The sequence below is a fragment of the Sapajus apella genome, unplaced genomic scaffold, assembly GCF_009761245.1.
Source record: "Sapajus apella isolate SASKATOON/1434 unplaced genomic scaffold, GSC_monkey_1.0 scaffold46, whole genome shotgun sequence".
In the NCBI taxonomy this organism is placed as follows: Eukaryota; Metazoa; Chordata; class Mammalia; order Primates; family Cebidae; genus Sapajus; species Sapajus apella.
In genome coordinates this window covers 637608-656819 of record NW_022436986.1, presented here as the reverse complement: position 1 = coordinate 656819, position 19212 = coordinate 637608, and the positions used below count along the sequence as shown (strand labels likewise).

The following is a 19212-nucleotide window of genomic DNA, read 5'->3' as shown; positions in this document are numbered from 1 at the left end:
GGAGTTGGGATTACAGGTGCATGCCACCACACCCAGCTAATTTTTGTATTTTTAGTAGAGACGGGGTTTCACCATGTTGACCAGGATGGTCTCGATCTCTTGACCTCGTGATCCACCCGCCTCGGCCTCCCAAAGTGCTGGGATTACAGGCTTGAGCCACCGCGCCCGGCCTGTTCTTAGGTACTCTTAGGTACACCATGCCTCTGTCTGTATGATTGCAAGCTTTGGCAACCGTTTTCAGATAGTTGTTTTGAGAGACTCTGAATTATTATATTTCTGAAAAAGAAAAGGCCATAACTTAAACTGTGTCTTCTCCAATATATTCTTATTTTTCTCATTCAGAGCTTCCCTTTTACACGGAGACAGTAAGTATAATAAGAATTATAGGGCCGGGCGCGGTGGCTCACGCCTGTAATCCCAGCACTTTGGGAGGCCGAGGCGGGTGGATCATGAGGTCAAGAGATCGAGACCCATCCTGGTCAACATGGTGAAACCCTGTCTCTACTAAAAATACAAAAAATTAGCTGGGCATGGTGGCGCGTGCCTGTAATCCCAGCTACTCGGGAGGCTGAGGCAGCAGAATTGCCTGAACCCAGGAGGCGGAGGTTGCGGTGAGCCGAGATCGCGCCATTGCACTCCAGCCTGGGTAACAAGAGCGAAACTCAGTCTCAAAAAAAAAAAAAAAAAAGAATTATAGTAAGAATTACAAGACCCTTACTTTAAAAAAATTAGAAATAAAAAATCAGTAAGTATTATGACACTGATTCCATAAATGTTCATTTTAAATGCCTGTTAGGCCAGGGGTGGCTCATGCCTGTAATCCCAACATTTTGGGAGGCTGAGCCAGGTGGATCACCTGAAGTCAGGAGTTTGAGACCAGCCTGGCCAACATCATGGTGAAACTCCATCTCTACTAAAAATACAAAAAAAAAAAAAAAAAAAAAAAAAAGTAGCCAGGATAAGGAACAAGATACCAGCATATCCTCAGAGTACTGCACCACAGGGCACTTAACAATTACAAAGGGAAAAATGGTGTCTTGACAGTGGAGAAACCTGGCCAATTACAAACTTAACCAAGTGATTGAGGCTAACATTATAAATGGCAGGACAGGTTAACATCATGTACTTTCTGACACAATGCTCTGAAAAGAGCACAGCATCATTTTTTGTGTGTAATTCCTGCCATGAAAGGATGGCCTGAGTCCGGACATGAGGAAATGTTGAATGGACCTAAATTGAAGAATATGCTACAAAATAAAAGGCCTATACCATTTAAAACTGCTGAGGATGGGAAACACTGAAGGAGACTAAAGATATCTTGACTAAATGCAACATGTCATCCTGGATTGGATTCTGGATTAGAAAGGAAAAAGGGACATTGTTGGGGTGTTTGGCAAAATATGCATAGGGCCTTGATAATAGTGTTGTTATTGTTGTTTTCCAGATTTGGATGGTTATATTGTGGTTATACAGGACAGTGGCCTTGCTTATAGGGAAATACAAAGGAACATTTAGGAATGACAATACTATGTCTCCAATTCTCTTTCAAATGATTCAGAAAAAGATTGATCATAATGGAGGGAAGGCAATGGTAAATGTGAAATGTGAATATTTGGAGCATCTGGGTGAGGAGACATGGTAGTTCTTTAACTGTTTTTGTAACTTTTCCTTAAGTTTAAAACTGATTCAAAATAAATTAATTTTTAAAGTATATGTTAACACATGTAAGCATGATTGCACTTTTAATATCTGCCAGATATTATACTACTGGCAGCCAATTATCATTAAATGCATAACTTCAATAAATCATTATATCAAAAAGATACCTGCACCCATATGTTTATCGTAGCACTATTCACAATAGCAAAAATATTATGGGCTGAGTATAGTGGCTCACGCCTGTACTTTCCACACTTTGGAAGGCCAAGTGGGAGGATCACTTGAGGCCAGGAGTTCAAGACCAGCCTGGGCAATATAGCAAGACCCTGTCTCTTAAAAAAACAAAATAGCCAGGTACGGTGGAGCATGCCTATAGTTCCAACTACATAGGCGGCACAGGGAGGAGGATCACTTGAGCCTAGGAGTTCAAAGCTGCAGTGATCATGCCACTGCACTCCAGCTGGGTGAAAAAGGAAGACCCCAACTCAAAAAAAAAAAAAAGATATGGAATCAAACTCAGTGTCCATCAACAGATGTGTGGCTTTTAAAAATGTGATACACACACACACACACACACACACACACACACACACACACACACACCATGGACTACTGCATGTTCTCATTATAAGTGGGAGCTAAATCATATGTACAGATGGATTTAGAGTATGGAATAATAGACACTAGAGACTTAGAAAGGTGGAAGCAGGTAAGGAAAGAGAAATTACTTAATGGGTGAAACATACACTATTCAGATGATGGCTACACCTTAAGTCCAGACTTCTGGACTTCGCAATATATCCATGTATCAAACTCTGAAATATATCCATGTATCAAAACTGCACTTGCACCTCCTAAATTTATATGGAAAAAAAAGTACCTCCTGCCTAAAGACTGCCTACCTACTAATACACAGATAAAGATTCTTCAAACTTGTAACACAGAAAACGAAAAATATTTATTATGTTTTTTGTGTTGTTTCAGATCTTAGTGTGTTGATGCTTTGGGCTTTAAACTGGCAAATTCCACAGACATTTCTGTACCCTATTTTGGCCCCTACAGATCAGCCAGTATGAACTGGCTAGGTAAGGGAGAGAACAACTGACCTAAAAGGCTTGAAATCATCTCTTGCTCTAAACTCAAATGGCTTCAAAGAGACAATGAACAGTACTTGGAAATAAGCACCTAACTTTACGGTCAGGCTCTCAGCCCACTAGGTCTATTTGATTTCCATTAATCAGCACAGAAGAAAGCCACTGGCCACTTCCCATCTCTTAAAGCTCTGGCTTAATTGTCACGCATTCCCAGAAGCATACTGTAAGAAGATGGCTAATCACTGATTGCTTCTCCAACACCATATGTCTCCCAATTTCAAAGGCAAAATTGTCCCAACCAGTACTAGAACAGATTTCCTACCTCCTGCAGCTGGAGTCGAACCTTGGTAACTGCTCGGATCCAATGTGCTCTGGCTTGGGTAAATGGTGAAGATGCATTCTCCTCAGGAAAACTTGTAACAGAGAAAAAGAACATTTCTTAAAAATAGCGAAGGCCACAAGGTGACACTGCTCAAGGCAAGACTGCCAAATGTCTAAAATAAAATGGTTTGTACTCATGCCTACGCTTATTTAGTGATTCAGGCTACTAAAACAGCGTAGTACTGAATACCCAATGCAAAAACAATTCCTCTCTAAAACGGTAACTCCTTTTAGCTTCTCATCTGTTCTTGCTTTTATTTTTTTTATTTTTGAGACAGGGTCTCACTCTGTTGTCCAGGCTGAAGTGCAGTGGCGTGATCACGGTTCACTGTAGCCTTGACCTCCTGGGCTCAGGCAATCCTCCCACCTCAGCCTTCTAAGTAGCTGGAACTACAGGTGTATGCTACCAGGCCCAGCTAATTTTTGTACTTTTTGTAGAGATGGGGTTTTGCCATGTTGCCCAGGCTTGTCTCAAACTCTTGAGCTCAAGCAATCTGCCTGCTTTGGCCTCCCAAAGTGCTGGGATTACAGGCGTGAGCCCCTCCTTTTCCTTCTCCTTTTTACATTTACCCAATGAGCAACATAGTACTGAATACCCAATGTGAAAATAATTCATCTCTAAAATAACAATTCCTTTTAGCTTTTCATCTGTTCCCTCTTTTTCTACTCTTTTTTTTTTTTTCATTTACCCAATGTGGTGGCTCACTGGAATATTCTGGAATCAGGACTCTAGAGGCAATAGCAAGAGCCCTGAATCAATGTCTAGTATAGAATCCATGCAGAGATGGGTGGAATAAGCCTTTCAATTTCCTCACACTGCACTTCTTGGAACCATCAAGTTCCCAAGTTCCTTTGGGAGTTTTGCATAGCATCTTTAGGGCAGACTTTTGTCCCTGCAAACCCTTCCTGCTCCACTAAGTATTTTAGAAGGCTTACCCACTCCTCTTTACATGAAAAGTGCCAAGAAAAAAAAAAAAAAAAAAAACCACAGCCCTTTTACTGCTGTGATCTTGTTCCTTGAGCTGCTTCTGGAACACCCTCAGTAAAATGAACAATAACACATAACAAAATACCTTTGAGACAGAAACACCACCCTGCATTAGAACAACTCATTATCCACATTATTAACTAGAACAGTGGTTAATTCTTGGCAACAATATTTCTCCTTCCTCTCTTTGAGGCCTACAGCCAATTCAGCAGACAAGTGTCCACCAACTACACATGTAAAATACATGGTCGGTTCTGATGCCACCTAAATTGGTCAACTGTTCTAAAACATACGTGGGCACTTCTGGCCAAGGTAGTACTGCATTTCAGTCTCACAGCTAGAACCTGAGAGGACACAACCAGTAGAGAAGGACAAGGATTCGTGCTGGGCACTTCTGCTTCTCCACCACGAACTCTGCCCCTGATAATAGTAACTGCCAAGCCTAAGGTCTATGGAGGGCCAGAGCCAGTTTTTCAGTGGGTCATCAACTCAACAAGAGGCCTGGTCCAGAGCTCACCTCCTGGATGTCCCATCTATTAGATGAGCTACAAGAGATGACTAAAAACCAAAAAAGGGAAGAAGAGAGAAAATAAGTTAATATCTTCAGAAAGGTATATGACTCATCTATTAATCCAGTGGTAAAGTAGAAGCACCAGCCATTCCCTAATTTTTACCATGTAATCCACATTCAGTGCCCTGGTCTTTCAGTGAGAGGCTTTATTATTACATCTTGAAATTTGAGACTCTAAGTCACACCCATCCCTTATCACTCTATTCCAGTGGGCAACTGTCCTCCCAAGGAGAACTCTGTCAGGAGACAGTTTTAGTTGTCACAACTGAGGGTTGCAAGAATTGCTACTGGCATCTAGCATGTAGAGGCCAGTGATGCTCTTAAACATCCTATAATATGCACAACAAAGAATCATCTGGCCCAAAATGTCGCAAATGCCAAGATACAGAACTCTTGCTCTGCTCCGACCTATCAGCTACTTTAACCAATTTAGCTCAATAATAACATTCAGACTCTGTACTCAGCTTCATTATGAGATGTTAAAGAGGACACATTTTAAATTTTTCTTCTTATGGATACCAACTGGCAGACACATTGCTAGGCCCTGAGGAGGCAGAGGGATGGGTTAAATCTGGCTTATAGATCAATTCTTTCTTAACTTTGTCCTGGGTTTCTCAGCTAGGGAAAAACAAAACAAAAAATGTTCACCAAAAAAGTTACAACAGAAATCAGTTATGTTCCAATAGAATTTTCCCTAAAGTTCCTCCTAATTACCTGGTATTTTCAGGCTGACTTCTGATCCTCTAGCCCATGCTCCCAGAATAGGTAACAGGTCACTGTTCTGAGTAGTTCAACACACATATACATATACCTGTACATAAGTACATGCACACACACTGACCCTGACTAACCCCTTTGAACAAGTTTGGGCCAGAGGTGAAAGCAGCATTCTTAATAGGTTTGGAAGTCAGCCAAAGTACCCATAGCAGCCCCAGTGGATGAAGTAATCAGACTCAGGTCAGTTCCTGACTCAGAGGCTGCATATACAAGGTCAACTAGTAAGCTATGAACTGCAGACTCAAGAAGTCCTAGTACACTGCAGCTCATTAACTACAAATAACCCAAGTCCTGGCCGGGTGCAGTGGCATACACCTGTTATCCCAGCACTTTGTGAGTCTGAGGCGGGTGGAGTACTTGAGCTCAGGAGTTCAAGACAACCCTGGGCAATATGATGAAGCTTTGTCTCTACAAAAAATACAATTAGCCAGGTGTGGTGGTATACACCTAGTAGTTCCAGCTACTCAGGAGGCTGAGGTGGGAGAATTGCTTGAAACCAGAGTGTTGAGGCTACAGTGATACAAGATCGTGCCAGTCTGGGCAACAGAGTGAGACCCTATCTCAAAAACAAACAAAAACTCAAGTATTCTTCAGAGATCTCCAAAATATCTCCAGAATGTCTTCAGAGAGTGAGACCCTATCTCAAAAACAAACAAACAAACAAGACCCCAAGTATTCTTTAGAGATCTCCAAAGTATCTTGGGAAGTATACCATAAATCAAAGGAAGCAATACAGAGTTGAGCCTGGGGGTGCCACCATACCCAGCTTCAGGGAAACAAATGACAATCACTTATTTTCAGCAATACCACAGGGCAGGTACTGAGGAAGCCATGTGAGTTCCTCAAGGCAGCTATTGCCTACCTCTTCTGGGGGCCTAGGAAGTGGTCTTTGTGCAGCACCAGATCTGGGGGAGGGTGGGTTGTAGCATCTTCTTTTATCTCCTTGGATTCACATGCTGACTTCTTCTCTGCTTGACCTGTCACCTCCAAGGCTTTCTCTTGTTCTCCAAAATCTTCTTGGCCATCTCTGGATAGGCTGTGAGAGCTGTGGCAGGAATGAATCAAGTCCCTCTCTCGATGGTCGTCATCTTGTTCATGATACTGGTCTAGTTCACTTAGCTGAGAGCTTCCTTGACTCACATTACAGGAGGAGCCATACCTACTGCTGCTGGTGGGGCTGTGACAATGAGAGAAAGACAAATAAGCAAATAAATGCAAATCAAGGACCAGGACAAAAGCATGGAGACATCCAGGAAATAATGATTATTTCAGTAGCAAGAATCAAATAGGAGGTTCCTGGGAAGAGACAACCAAACTTCATAATCAAGAAGTATTAGTCTCTATTCAGCAAAATCACAACAGGAAAACAACACAACATGCTGGGTTCTCCAACAACATTTAACCTCAGCCCTGCACTTGACTTTGAAGGATATTTTATCTTAATGAGCTATTTAAGAGTAGGATTAAAAAATATTAAAACGGCCTGTTACTTGTTCCTAAAATTCTTTACTCTGTCTTCTAAAGAAGCTTGTCCAGTGGCCATGATTAAATTTTTTAAATTTCCACATAGTAAAATGGAAGGAATGAACTCTACTCTCTTTTTCTATTACTTATTACATTGAGGTCGCCATTTCTTCCTCTACAGTTGTAAATTTATATGCCTGTACCTTAGGATGAGCAAAGGAGAACAGACATGTTCCTTCAATTATCATCTCAGTTTTCTCATCTGCAAGATGAATTAATAAAACCCACTGGAAGACGGGGGCCATGACCAAGAGATTCCACACACAAAAAAAGGTCTCATCGACATAAATGCTACAATGATATCCCTGGCAGCACAGGATGTGCCCCAAAGATGAATATCTATAACTGAGCTGCTTTCAGAGCAAGGCTCAGTTTTGGATAGAGTGGACAAAGCCCGACTCCAGGATCTGGGTCAGAGCTGTATTCTTGCATTTCTGTATCTGAAGACTGATAGGGCAATCTTTTTTCAATCACCTGTATTCCCATGTCTAGAAAGTTATGAGAGAAAGCAGTTATAGCAGAAAAAGTGACAGCGACAGTGGGAAGAAGGGCAGAGCGGTGGAAAGAAGAGGAGTATCTAGAAGTTACTTCCTTGAGTCTTATGACCCTATCATCTAAGGGCTTCAGTTCTTTTGAAGAAATTTCTTATCACAGAGTCAAACCTTTAACTAAAAGGCTTGTGTTGGGTCAAAGAAGAGAAATCACTATTATTTTCCAGTGGGATTTTCCCTAAAGTTCCTCCTAATTACGTGGTATTCTCAGGCTGACTTCTGATCCTCTATCAGAATAGGTACCAGGTCACTGTTCTGAGTAGTTCAACACACATACACATATACCTGTACATAAGTATACTCACACACACTGACCCTGACCAACCCCTTTGAACAAGTTTGGGCCAGAGGTCAAGGTAGTGTTCTTAATCTGTACTGTACAGTACTGCTTCTTAGGGGAAATAATAGTACCCTCTGCTGATGGATCTTACACACTGCTCCAGACTGAAGAACTACAGCAAAGGATAGCTCTGAGTTCCTGTGAGATTGTACTCAATGCTGATGATTTATCAGACATCAGCCTTGAGGGTACTAAAAGGCAGAGACTGATACCCTGGAAGAAGCTATGCAAATTTGTATGGAATAGGATATGGGATTACAGACTATCCCAAGACATCCTTTGCAGTTTGTATTTTACTTAATACACTCATTGCCACTGGAAAAAGCATCTTAGAAGACTTGAAAAAACAAAACAAAATAGGTCTATCTCCATCTCCTACAAGATATAAATGCCTAAGGCCCAAGCCAGCATCCTAACCTATCATGTAGTTGTAGTTAATATATACCACCAACTACTTGGTGCCTCTTCCTGCCCTCCCTTCTCCATTTCACATTATACAAAGCAGAGCAAACTAGACTGAGTAAATCTCAGCCTTTGCTTTAAGCAGGAAGCTCCTCGTTCCAATAAATGAATTACATTTGGCATAGAGAGGAGGATGAAAATACCCACACATTAAGTTCTTGTTACTTAACCCCTAATTAACATGAAGCTCAGGTACTAGGAAAGACACAGAAAGGATAAAAAACAAACTATGATTAATCTACTTAATTAATCTAAGTCACTTGCATCATAAATGGTCAATTCCTTAAAGCCATTTATGATGCTTAAGAACAGGCCTTTTGTTGGTCATTGGCTCCTTGATGTCATTTGGAGTAACTGGCTGCTGCACATTCAAAACACAGTCAGTACTAGCAGACACTGCTTCCTCTTCTTGTTTTTCTGGCTGTCGAAGTATCTCAGAGACAGTAGAGGTCTCATTTTCATGTTCCCCTGAAGGACAGGTGGGGCTAGAGAGGTGGCCTTTGGTATCACAGTTTTCTCCAGATGCTGAAATTTCCTGCTGGTTTCCCCCTTCTCCAGGCCCAGAAAGTCCCTGAGCACTGACATCTGGGCTGGCCACCAGCTGTTCAGAGGTCTCAAAGGGCTGAGTGTAGACTTTAGCTGGCTGAGCACTGGCCCCAGATATTTGAGAAGACTCCAAAGCTTTGTTAGCCTCACTGGAGTGAAGGTCCTGATCACTGCTAGTAACTAAAACTGTAGGGCAGGATTCTGTAGGGATTTGTTCAGGGTCCCCTTTGTTCTCTTTTGGCCATGGAAATGAAAGATCCACCTTCTTTCCAAACCCTAGTTTTGAATCACTTGCTAGTGCACTCCCTTTCCCCTCACCAATTCCCTCAAATAGAGTTGACAACTTCTTAAAACTGGACATTAAACCAGTCTCTGCTGCTCTATTGCCAGAGGGGAGAGGTGAGGAAAAGAAAGAGCTCAGTGGTTTCCCCTGGTTAGTAGTAGAGGATGGGAAACGAAGCTTTGGCCAACTGGTGACATTTGGGATCTCAAAACGTGGTCTTGACTGCTCTGTTTCTTGGGGGCCTGCAGATGGATCTTTCTGAGCATGAATTATCTCACAACTTTCTTTGGCAGGAAGCACAGGGTCCTCCAGTGGAGGATAAGAAAAATGCCCTTCGGTTTCCAGTGTAATGGTTTGGCTCACACTTGCATCACTGAACAGTACAGTATCAGTTTCTAGTGAACTGGCTGGATGCAGCTCCAACAAGTATTGGTTTGTGGAGGCAGTCTGAATAGCTGGCTCTAGCTCAAGAGGCTGAGATGGCTGAATTGGAGAAGGAAGCTCTTCGGCAATGCAGCTAGGATCTGGATGCAACTGTGTTGGCAGCGCGATGTTGTCTGCTTCTAACGATGCCTCTGTGTCTGTAGCTTGCAATATCCCCATGTCTCCTTCATCACTCAGAGACAATACTCCTTGCCCAGTATCATCACCTGAGAAAGAAGATGTGTTAATTGTTTCAGAACGTTGAGGTTCCAGAATATTTTCAGGAGTATTATTGTCTTCCATTTTGGTTGTTAGTTTAAGATCATCTCTCAAGATATCTGATTCTGGCTTTGTACTAACCACAGTCATTCTACAGTCACTGAGAGTAGATTCTGAATTGGGTACTGTACAGGCAGCTTCTCTCCTTTCTGGAGGTACTGATCCTACAGTATCTCTGGAACAATCATTTTGAAGCCATGAAGTAGCTGGGAGAGATGATTCTTGTTTGTATGGCTCTGGCTTGGGACTTCTGAAAATTCCAAATAATTCACCTTTGAGGGGCTGAGATGATACATCAGAAGAAAGAGAGAAAAAGGGGGTTTTCTTTGTAGATTTAGGAGAAGAGAAAAGTCCAGAGAATGTTTTGGGAGGTTCAATTAAGCTCCCAGAAAAAGATTTCACTTTGGTCACAAACCCTGAAAGCATGTCTACTGAAGAGCCTAATGTGGATTTGTCTTCCTCTTTATCTGCATCTCGTTTCTGGAGGTTCCCTGCACACCCTGGCTCTGGAGAAGAGGCTGGCTCCAGGATCTGTGGTAAGACCTCATCAGGGGCCTTTTCTAATGGCAAGTTCAATGGGTCAGTAGTAAATTTCTTATCTTGGTGGTGGTTAGTGCAAGTGTCTAAATCATTGAACTTTTCAATTAACTGCTTAGCATTTGAAAAAGAGTTGGACAGTGAGTCACTGGGGAAGTCTTTCTGGTTGAGAGCCTCTTCCTCATGGGGAGCTATCCCAAGGGTTCCTGGGCCAATGAGGAATGTTTCAGCCTGGGCCTGAAATTCTGGTAAAGGAGAAATAATGTCTTCTTGCAACTGATTCATCTGGAAATCCGCTGATGTCCCTGGTTCATTACTGGAACTCAGTTTTTCCTGACATTCCTTCGCTACATTGAGCTCATCTGCAAGGGAGGTAACCTCAATGGTGTTGTTAATGGAAATACAAGGTGCCATTTGCTGTTCATGAACTACTTCTTGGGCTATGCTATCTCTATGACCACTGGAGCTTTCTGTGGTCATTGTGCTACCACTGTCTACAAAAACATTTGTCTTTTTACAGGGCTGGGAGGTCACCGGAACAGCAGTTGAAATGCTTTGTTTTTCCCCAGAGGTCTCCTTGTTTTGATCTAAAAAGGACAAGCTGAAGAAACTAAAAGTAGAGCTACTTCGACAGGCGTCTTTCTTAATGCTTGAGCTAGCAGTGGAAAAAAAGGAAGGAAGTGTGAATAGCCCTTCTGCTTGAGATTTGGCTCTTGGTAGAGTAGCTGAGGCTCTACTCTCAGATTTTTCAGATCCAGTCAGAAAAGAAAATAAACTCTTTTTGGTTGGTAACTCTGGTTGAGATGAAGATGTCGTAGCCATTGAAAAGCTCCAGTCTCTGTCAGAAAAATTATCTTGTTCATTTGAATTTCTTTTACTCAGGGTATCAAATGATATTTCATTACTTTTTGAAACTTCTGTCACTGTAGTCATACCACTAGTTTCTACTGAAGAATCTCTGGAACACTCTTTGAGACTACTTGTTGAGAAAGATGAATTAAGTGACTGCTGGATTAGGTGGTCTCTGAATGGTACCTCTTTTTCAGTCAAATCATTACCCTGGATCCCTCCAGTTGATGGTTCCTTTAACCTACTGTCATCAATAGTAGTCTGTTTGTTCAGTCTTCTAACTCTAGCCTTGCCTTTAGAGGCAATTGGTACAGCAGGAAAGTTCTCAGCACCCTGGCTAGCTAGCTCTATAGGAGTAGGGCTTGACCTGACCTCATCTTTATTAGACATTGCAGAAACAGACATATTTTCAGTTGTCTGTATAGGAGAAACATTGGCTTTAAAGAAATCCCCAAGGGTACCCAAAAAATTTGAAACATCAGAAGATTCTTTCTTTTCCTGAGGTGATATCTTGACATTTATATCCCCAGTCTTTTCTAAGTTTGGTGATCCTTCTTTGTTCACCTGAGTTTTTAAAAGATTCAAAAATCCAGATGACTGTTTTTCATTTGCTGTCATACTTCGTGAAGATTCTTCTCGACTAAAGAGTTTCAATGCACTTTTAAAAAATGTTTTCTCAGACTCTTTGGACAACTGGTCCTGGGGAAGCTCACGATTCTCATGCTCATCCCTACTATGCTGAGGTGCAGGAGAAACTGAAATGGAGTCTGTTGCTATAATTTTGTCATTTTTTACACCTGATTTAGCCTGAGGAGTTGTTTGGCTTACCTGGAAACCAGATTTTAACAAACTTTGCTCTTTCACATGAATGTTTTTATTTAAAGGGAATTCTTGCCTTGTATTTTTAGTTAATTCTGGATGCTGAACATGGGATACTATCTGTCTTTCTGAATCCTTGAGAAGACTTTTTATCTCATTTGGGGAGTTACCATCTAATTGCTTACTCAAGATTAATGACTGAAAACCATCATTTGTGAGCTCTGGTAAATTTGACGGCCCAGAGGTCTCAAAGGGCTGAGTGTCCACTTTCTGCATGGCCAAAGACTCTAAGGATTCACTCTGATCAAAATTCAAAGTACTCCCAACTGAGGCACCCAAAACAGAAAATACTGAAGTCACTTTGTTCACTAATGATGTCTCTTCTGCTTGTTCTAAGCCTTTAGTCATATTTTCAGGATGAACCAAAGTGGCAACCTCTTCAATAGAAGACTGAAGCCAGTGGAAGCTGGAAAGGTGAACTGATGAATCTTTAGCTGGAGGCTGGTTCTTATCTCTCTCTATAATTTGATCCCTGTTTAAGACATGATCACTAATGGTTTGGGGCTCGTTTCTGAGATCCAGTATACATTCAAGGTCTTTAGAACCACATGGCCTTTCATTGAAAGATCTAAAATCTCCTTTAAACTTTTGACGATTATAGCCTGAAAAATCTAGTGGCTGATCGCATTGGTCATAACTTGACTCTTCAAGTACTTGTGAAAAGGTTTCTAAATTTAGATACAATGGTTCCTCACTTCTTGGCAAAGCTAAAGTTAAATCAAGAGGGTCATCAATTGGTTCCTCTTCAACATACCACAATATTTCATCTTCCTTATCAAGTAATTTAAAGTTACAGGCAGAAATAATGCTGTCATCCAACATAATACTTGATAGATCATTTGTCTGTAAATCACAATCCAAATACTCTTGATAAGAATAATCAGGTATAAATAAATATGCATACTGCCCAGTAGAATCAGTGAGAAGAGAATAGATATATTGACCATCATGAAACATGTAATATCCATAATCCCCATCCTCTGATGGCCACCACACTCCATGTTCAAGACATGACAACCATTCCTGGTACTCACAACCAAAACTTGAAAAAACAAAGTTTTCATCAATTCTTAAGGATTCTTGGTTAACTATGGGGCATGTAGTCTTTTCATGATCTGATGAATAACTTAAGTCAATGGGTAATTCTTCTAGTGAATTCTTAGCCTCATTAACTGGAAAAGGACCAGAGTTTCCATATAATGAGTTAGCTGCCCACACATCACCTCTTAATAAGTAATCTTCATTAAATGCTAACTGATTGAATGATTCATATGGTAAGCCACACCAAATGACACTGTTTGGATTTGTTCTCCACTCTAAGATATTTGCATTTTGATCTTTTTGGCAAAAATTAATCACTGAGTTTTCTGAGTTAAGCCACAAGAAAGCATTGGCTGATGGAAATCTATTTTGATTTAACATATAATAAACTGGCTGAATTTTTCTAGAATTTTTAGACAAATCTTTTATGTCAGAGTCCCATTCAAAACAGAAGGGACTGTTCATCTCTTCAAATGCCTGATAGTTGTTTGATTTATTGAACATGTTAGTATTTAGTACAGGTGAGTCTAACTTGTTTGAATTTTCACGTAGTTTTGTCTCAAGAACATGGTTTAGCCTTGGCCTCTTAGCCATAGATTTCTCCAAAAAACCCAGCTGAACACTTGGAGCACAGTGAAGTACAATGTTCTCAGAGGAGGGGCAAGGCTTTTCACTTTGCTGGTTTTTCCATGTAGGAGGGCAATGGTGATTATCAATCCCAGCATCAGATAATGGTATGTTTTCTTTAGGTAATAAGGAGGCTTTTATAGAGCTAGAAATTTCACTTTTTTCAACATGGTTCTTTGGGTTCTCAAAACTCACACGTGAAGTAGCAGGAACCTCATCCAAGGATAAATGCTTATCTCCATCCAAACTCTTTGTGTTGCCTAAAGACACAAACTTTGCTTCCTCTGGTTTATGATCAGTCACACTGCTATTTGATAGCAGGTTAAATATTCCAGAGATTAAACCTGGGTTATTATTCTTATGATGGGAGTCATCATTTTTCAAATTTAATTCTTGTTGACTAGACAAATTTTCAGCAGAAGAAAACTTACTAAAAAGGCCAGAAACGAAGCTTCCTTGGGGTTTTTTCTTGCAAGTCTTATCTATAACCTTATCTTCATTAATTTCATTAACCAAAGTAGATTTGGAAGTGGTAGAAATACACTCTAATGAAGACTCTGATGCTACTGAAGATGTTGCTTGTATAAAAGTCTTACCATCTCCTAAAGGATCTGAAGCTATATGTTCTTTGGGCACAACTCTAGAAATGGCTAAGTAATCTCTTTCGACATTCTCTCTTGCTGTGTGGTCACTTGGGTTTAATTCCTCTATACTCCCAAATTTCCCCAGAACATTATTAATATTTGTACCTGAATCAGACTGTATTATATTAAGTTTGGCATCTTCAGGACTATTTATTTGGTCATTCTGATTAAATTCCTCTGTATTGTCAAATTTCCCTACATTATTATGAATATTTGGAACTGAACTAGATTTTACTGAACTAAGTTTGGCATCTTCAGGACAGTTTACTTGTTCATTCTCATTAGATTCCTTTGTACTGTCAAACTTCTCTAGATCGTTATGAATATTTGGAACTGAACTAGATTTTATTGAACTAAGTTTGGCATTTTCAGGACAATTTATTTGGTCATTCTTTTGAAATTCCTCTGTACTGTCAAATTTCCCTAGATCACTATGAATATATGGAACAGAACTAGATTTTACTGAACTATGTTTGGTATCTTCATGGCAATTTCTTTTGCTCTCCTCATCAGTGGTTACTGCTGAGCCATGTAAACTCTGGTCATTAACAGTAACCTTGCTGTCAGTGAAGGAAAATTTAAACAAGGGAAAAACACTTCCTTTCTCTTTTAACTCCTGTTGCTTTTCAGTATGACTAAGACCTCTAAAAAATGAAAGATTTAGTTTTCCACTAAAGGGAAAGGAATGTTCATCTTTCTTAAGTCCCCTTTCCAATCCATCTTCTTCCATCTGGTCAGTTTTCACAGATTCTGACAAAGTTTCCTTTGAACAGGTCTCAGGGGAATTGAGCAAAAACTGGCTAAATGATTTTCTGAGTGGCTCAAGGAAATCATCATTACCAGTAACTTTGTCCTCCTCTAATGGCTTTGAAGATATCTCTTTATTTGAAATTCCACTGCCAGCTTTACGAGGATGTGCTGGACTATCTTTGGCACGTACTTTTTGTTGATCTGGTAACAGAGACAGATCTATACAGGGTTTTCCTTCCATTGGACTCTCAATATCTTCTTTTTTACTTGCAGAACTAGCTAAGTTTGAAGGTTCACTGGTTACTTGGGAGGACAATAAATTCTCACTTGTGGGCATCTGGAATGAGCCTGTAGTTTCCTCATCACTCCTATTTAAAGCAATGATGCTACTACTGTAATTGTTAAGGGTGCCTTCCCTTTTATTTAACTCCAAACCACACTCAACAAAGTTTTCCTTTCTTGGTAGCTTATTCTGGTCATCATCTTTTTTTGTTTCCTCCTTTTCTGAAAAGATCTTCAATGGATTTAACCTGCTGAAAACCGACTTTATAACTGAACTCTGACTCTGTGGAGCCGAGTCCTTTGCAGTAGTTTCTGTTGCATTCTGAAAGCTTAAACTCCCAGTTTTGTTGCCCATGTGCTCATTTTCAGAGGTTTTTCCATGTCTGTCTATAGTCACATTATTGTCTGTTTGAGAGGATAATGGAGATTGCATGGAAAGATCCTTCTCCAATACTGCCATGGCTCTGTGTTTAGATCCCGAATTAATCATCTCTATTTCATTAAGGGTTTCTGTTTTCTCTGGAACTAAGGAAACCAGCTTTTCCACAGAGTTTGTTAGATGCTTTGTGCCTGAACCCACTTTTTCTGTGAGTGAACAAAACAAAGAACCAACAGCACATTTTACTCCAGTCAACTCAGGGAAAGAGATGGCCCTGTCCTTGTTATTCTTGACAATAGTTAAAGGTAGTATTTGATCTCCAGGTGTTCTCTGTTCTGCATCAACAGTACTATTTTGTTTCTGTGATTTTTTAGTTTTTGAAAGTGAACCAAATCTATTAATCTCCTCTTCCTTCTCTGCTAAATATTCTGACACAGTTTCTACCAAACACTGAAGTTCATCGATCGTATCAATATGGTCCTCCTTGGGCTCCTCAATAGAGGAAGGGGTTATCTCTTCTGTGGAGCATCCAGACATATCTCCAAGTGTTTTTGCATCACAATTCATCCTTTGTAATGGCAATGCTGAATTTGCTACATAATATTCTTCAGGAAAATCTCCAATATGGTAGACATTGGATGGATGCCATGCTGGTGACTGCAAATCTTCCTGCTTATCAGAAATAGGGGAACCCAGAAGTTCATCAGAAGTACTGCTGGTAGAATCTTCAAGAATATCTAATGAAGTAAAATTAGTGATATGCTGGTTTGAGCCAGATGACTTTTCACAGTGCCTTAAACAACTGGACAGATCATGACTTTCCAAATTAATGTGCTGTATGCCTCTCTTAACCACAAATCCATTTCTGTAGGGGTACAAAACTGGGTACCCCATATTTTGTTTCTTCTTTTCAATATGGCAAAAGTTACAATTTTCAGTATTAGAATATGTGCTTTTGTAGTTAGTCTTAGTTTCAGATCTCTCATCATACTGCCTTCTTTCACTGTCTTCAAAATGACTGTATAAGGGTTTCTTTTTTCTTCTTCTATCTAGTGTATCATATTTCTGAGGATACCTGGAGAAAACAGATGCTTCAAACTTAAGCTCAGTAGAGAATTCTGTTTGTTGGCTCTGAGGCGGTGTCTTTTTCCTGTTCTTATACTTTGGTTGTTTATGTTGGCTATAGTACTTATCAGCTTTTGAAAGGGTTCTAATTTCTTTTACCTCTATTTCCTTCAAGTTTATGTTATTATTTTCTAGAAACTCTTGTGATATTTTCCCCTTTATCTCCTTATGTCTATCTTCTTGCTCTTCATAGTTAACATCAGAGAAAGCTGAAATAATCATAATTTTTTCACTTTTAGCCTGTGAGCCTTGTCTGATGCGAAGGGACAAAATTGGAGGAACAATAAAGCAAAGAAAAAGGAAGAGACAGAAAAGGAAGAAAGAAATCATAAGATTTAATACATGTTCAATGACAAGACTAGAACAATAAAATTGTCAAGGTAACAAAAGGCATTCAGATTAAAAACATATAAAAAGGAAATCCACAAGTTCTTAAATATTATATCAATGCCATCAAATAGCTTTTTCCATATCAGAAAAAGAATAGCTATTATATCAATTTTTAAATGCTTCAACTTGTAACCATTTTTCTGGTGAGCTTTTTAGAATTCTTTTATTTTCTAAGACATACACAAAAAAATTAAACATGCACCAATATCTAGAATGTATTTGCAATATTAAAGTATACCATGAAAATATATCAAGGAATTTCAAGAAACTGATAAATTTTTAGTCTAAAAGGAAGCCAAGCTGTTAACTTTCTGAAAGCTATATTTGAGGCTGTATAGCCAAGAATATAGTCAAACATATTTCTTTTAATAAGAAAAAATACATATAAAACAATATTTTACTATCAGCAGAAGTCAGACTTTGTTTTACTACAAAAAAGAGCAAATTATTTAAGGCATTATAATTTTTTTTTTTGAGATGGAGTTTTGGTCTTGTTGCCCAGGTTGGAGTACAATGGTGTGATCTCAGCTCACTGCAATCTCTACCTCCTGGGTTCAAGCGATTCTTCTGCCTCAGCCTCCTGAGTAGCTGGGACTACAGGCGCCCGCCACCAGGCCCAGCTAATTTCTGTATTTTTAGTATAGACGGAGTTTCATCATGTTGGCCAGGCTGGTCTCAAACTCCTGATCTCGGGTGATCCACCCACCTAAGCCTCTCAAAGTACTGGGATTACAGGCATGCGCCACGATGCCTGGCCTAAGGCATTATAATTTGTTGTTTGTGAAATGTAAAGGCTATATGCATTGAGGATCACAGTAAAAAGAAAATCTTTCCCTATACTGATTATAGCAGCAGAAGCTACATGTCCAACTTAAAACAATGAATACTGAAGATAGCTGACCTTTCTTTCAGTTAGATTACTATGGCTTTGACTTCCTGGGTTCAAGTGATCCCTCCCAACTCAGCCTTCCTAGTAGCTAGGACTATGGGCACGTGCCACCATGCCCAGCTAATTTTGTTTATTTTTTGTAGAGATGAGGTTTCACTATATTTCTCAGGCTGGACTCAAGTGATCCTCCTGCCTTGGCCTCCCAAAGTGCTGGGATTACAGGCATCAGCCACTGCACCTAGCTGCTCTGGTGAGTTTTAGAAACTAAAAGGATGAGCTAAATTGGAATTATTTTTTGAAAACTAACCTCCAATCAATAAAATAATTGATTCAGGCAAGAATCAATGAATGCTAAGATCATTGAATAAAAGACTATTGGGGAAACAGGGTATTGATACAGTCTCAGGTATCCCTCCAGGTATTAATTACAAAGGAGAAGAGGTTAACTTTACACTGAAGAAATAAGGCATACACCAAATTTCTTAACCATGAGATCAAAGTAACATCATCAATAATAAGACAAAGTATGTGCTTCCTGAATGCAGGTGAAGGAAATATTATCTTATGTAGCATTTCTGCCAAAAATGTTTAACCTGATTCTAAACATGAAGAAACAATCAGACAAAACCAAACTAAGGGGCATTCTCAAAACAACTGGCCTGGACTCTTCAAAAAAAAAAAGTGTCGTAGGCTGGGCATGGCATCTCACACCTGTAATTTCAGCACTTTGGGAAGCAGAGGCAGGCAGATCGTTTGAGGTCAGGAGATCGAGACCAGCCTGGCCAACATGGTGAAACCCCATCTCTACTGAAAATACAAAAATGAGCCAAGCAGAGTGGTGTGCACCTGTAGTCTCAGCTACTCAGGAGACTGAGGTACAAGAATCACTTGAACCAAGGAGGCCGAGATTGTAGTGAGCTGAGATCACCCCACTGCACTCCC

The 19212-nt window shown here is 40.0% G+C and overlaps 1 protein-coding gene across 15 annotated transcripts in view; it reads right to left on the bottom strand.

Annotated features, from left to right (window-relative positions):
• Positions 1-19212, bottom strand: part of UNC13B (unc-13 homolog B) — a 234021-nt gene that overhangs the window by 89807 nt on the left and 125002 nt on the right. For 8 of the 15 annotated variants that reach the window (XM_032239952.1, XM_032239956.1, XM_032239957.1 and 5 more), the window contains 3 exons: positions 8662-17244; positions 6333-6647; positions 3076-3166 (listed from right to left, as the gene is read on the bottom strand). In XM_032239952.1, the coding sequence (XP_032095843.1) occupies positions 3076-3166; positions 6333-6647; positions 8662-17244 (8989 nt within the window). The remainder of the gene's footprint in view (positions 1-3075; positions 3167-6332; positions 6648-8661; positions 17245-19212) is intronic. The other 7 variants (XM_032239961.1, XM_032239962.1, XM_032239966.1 and 4 more) reach the window with 1 other exon arrangement.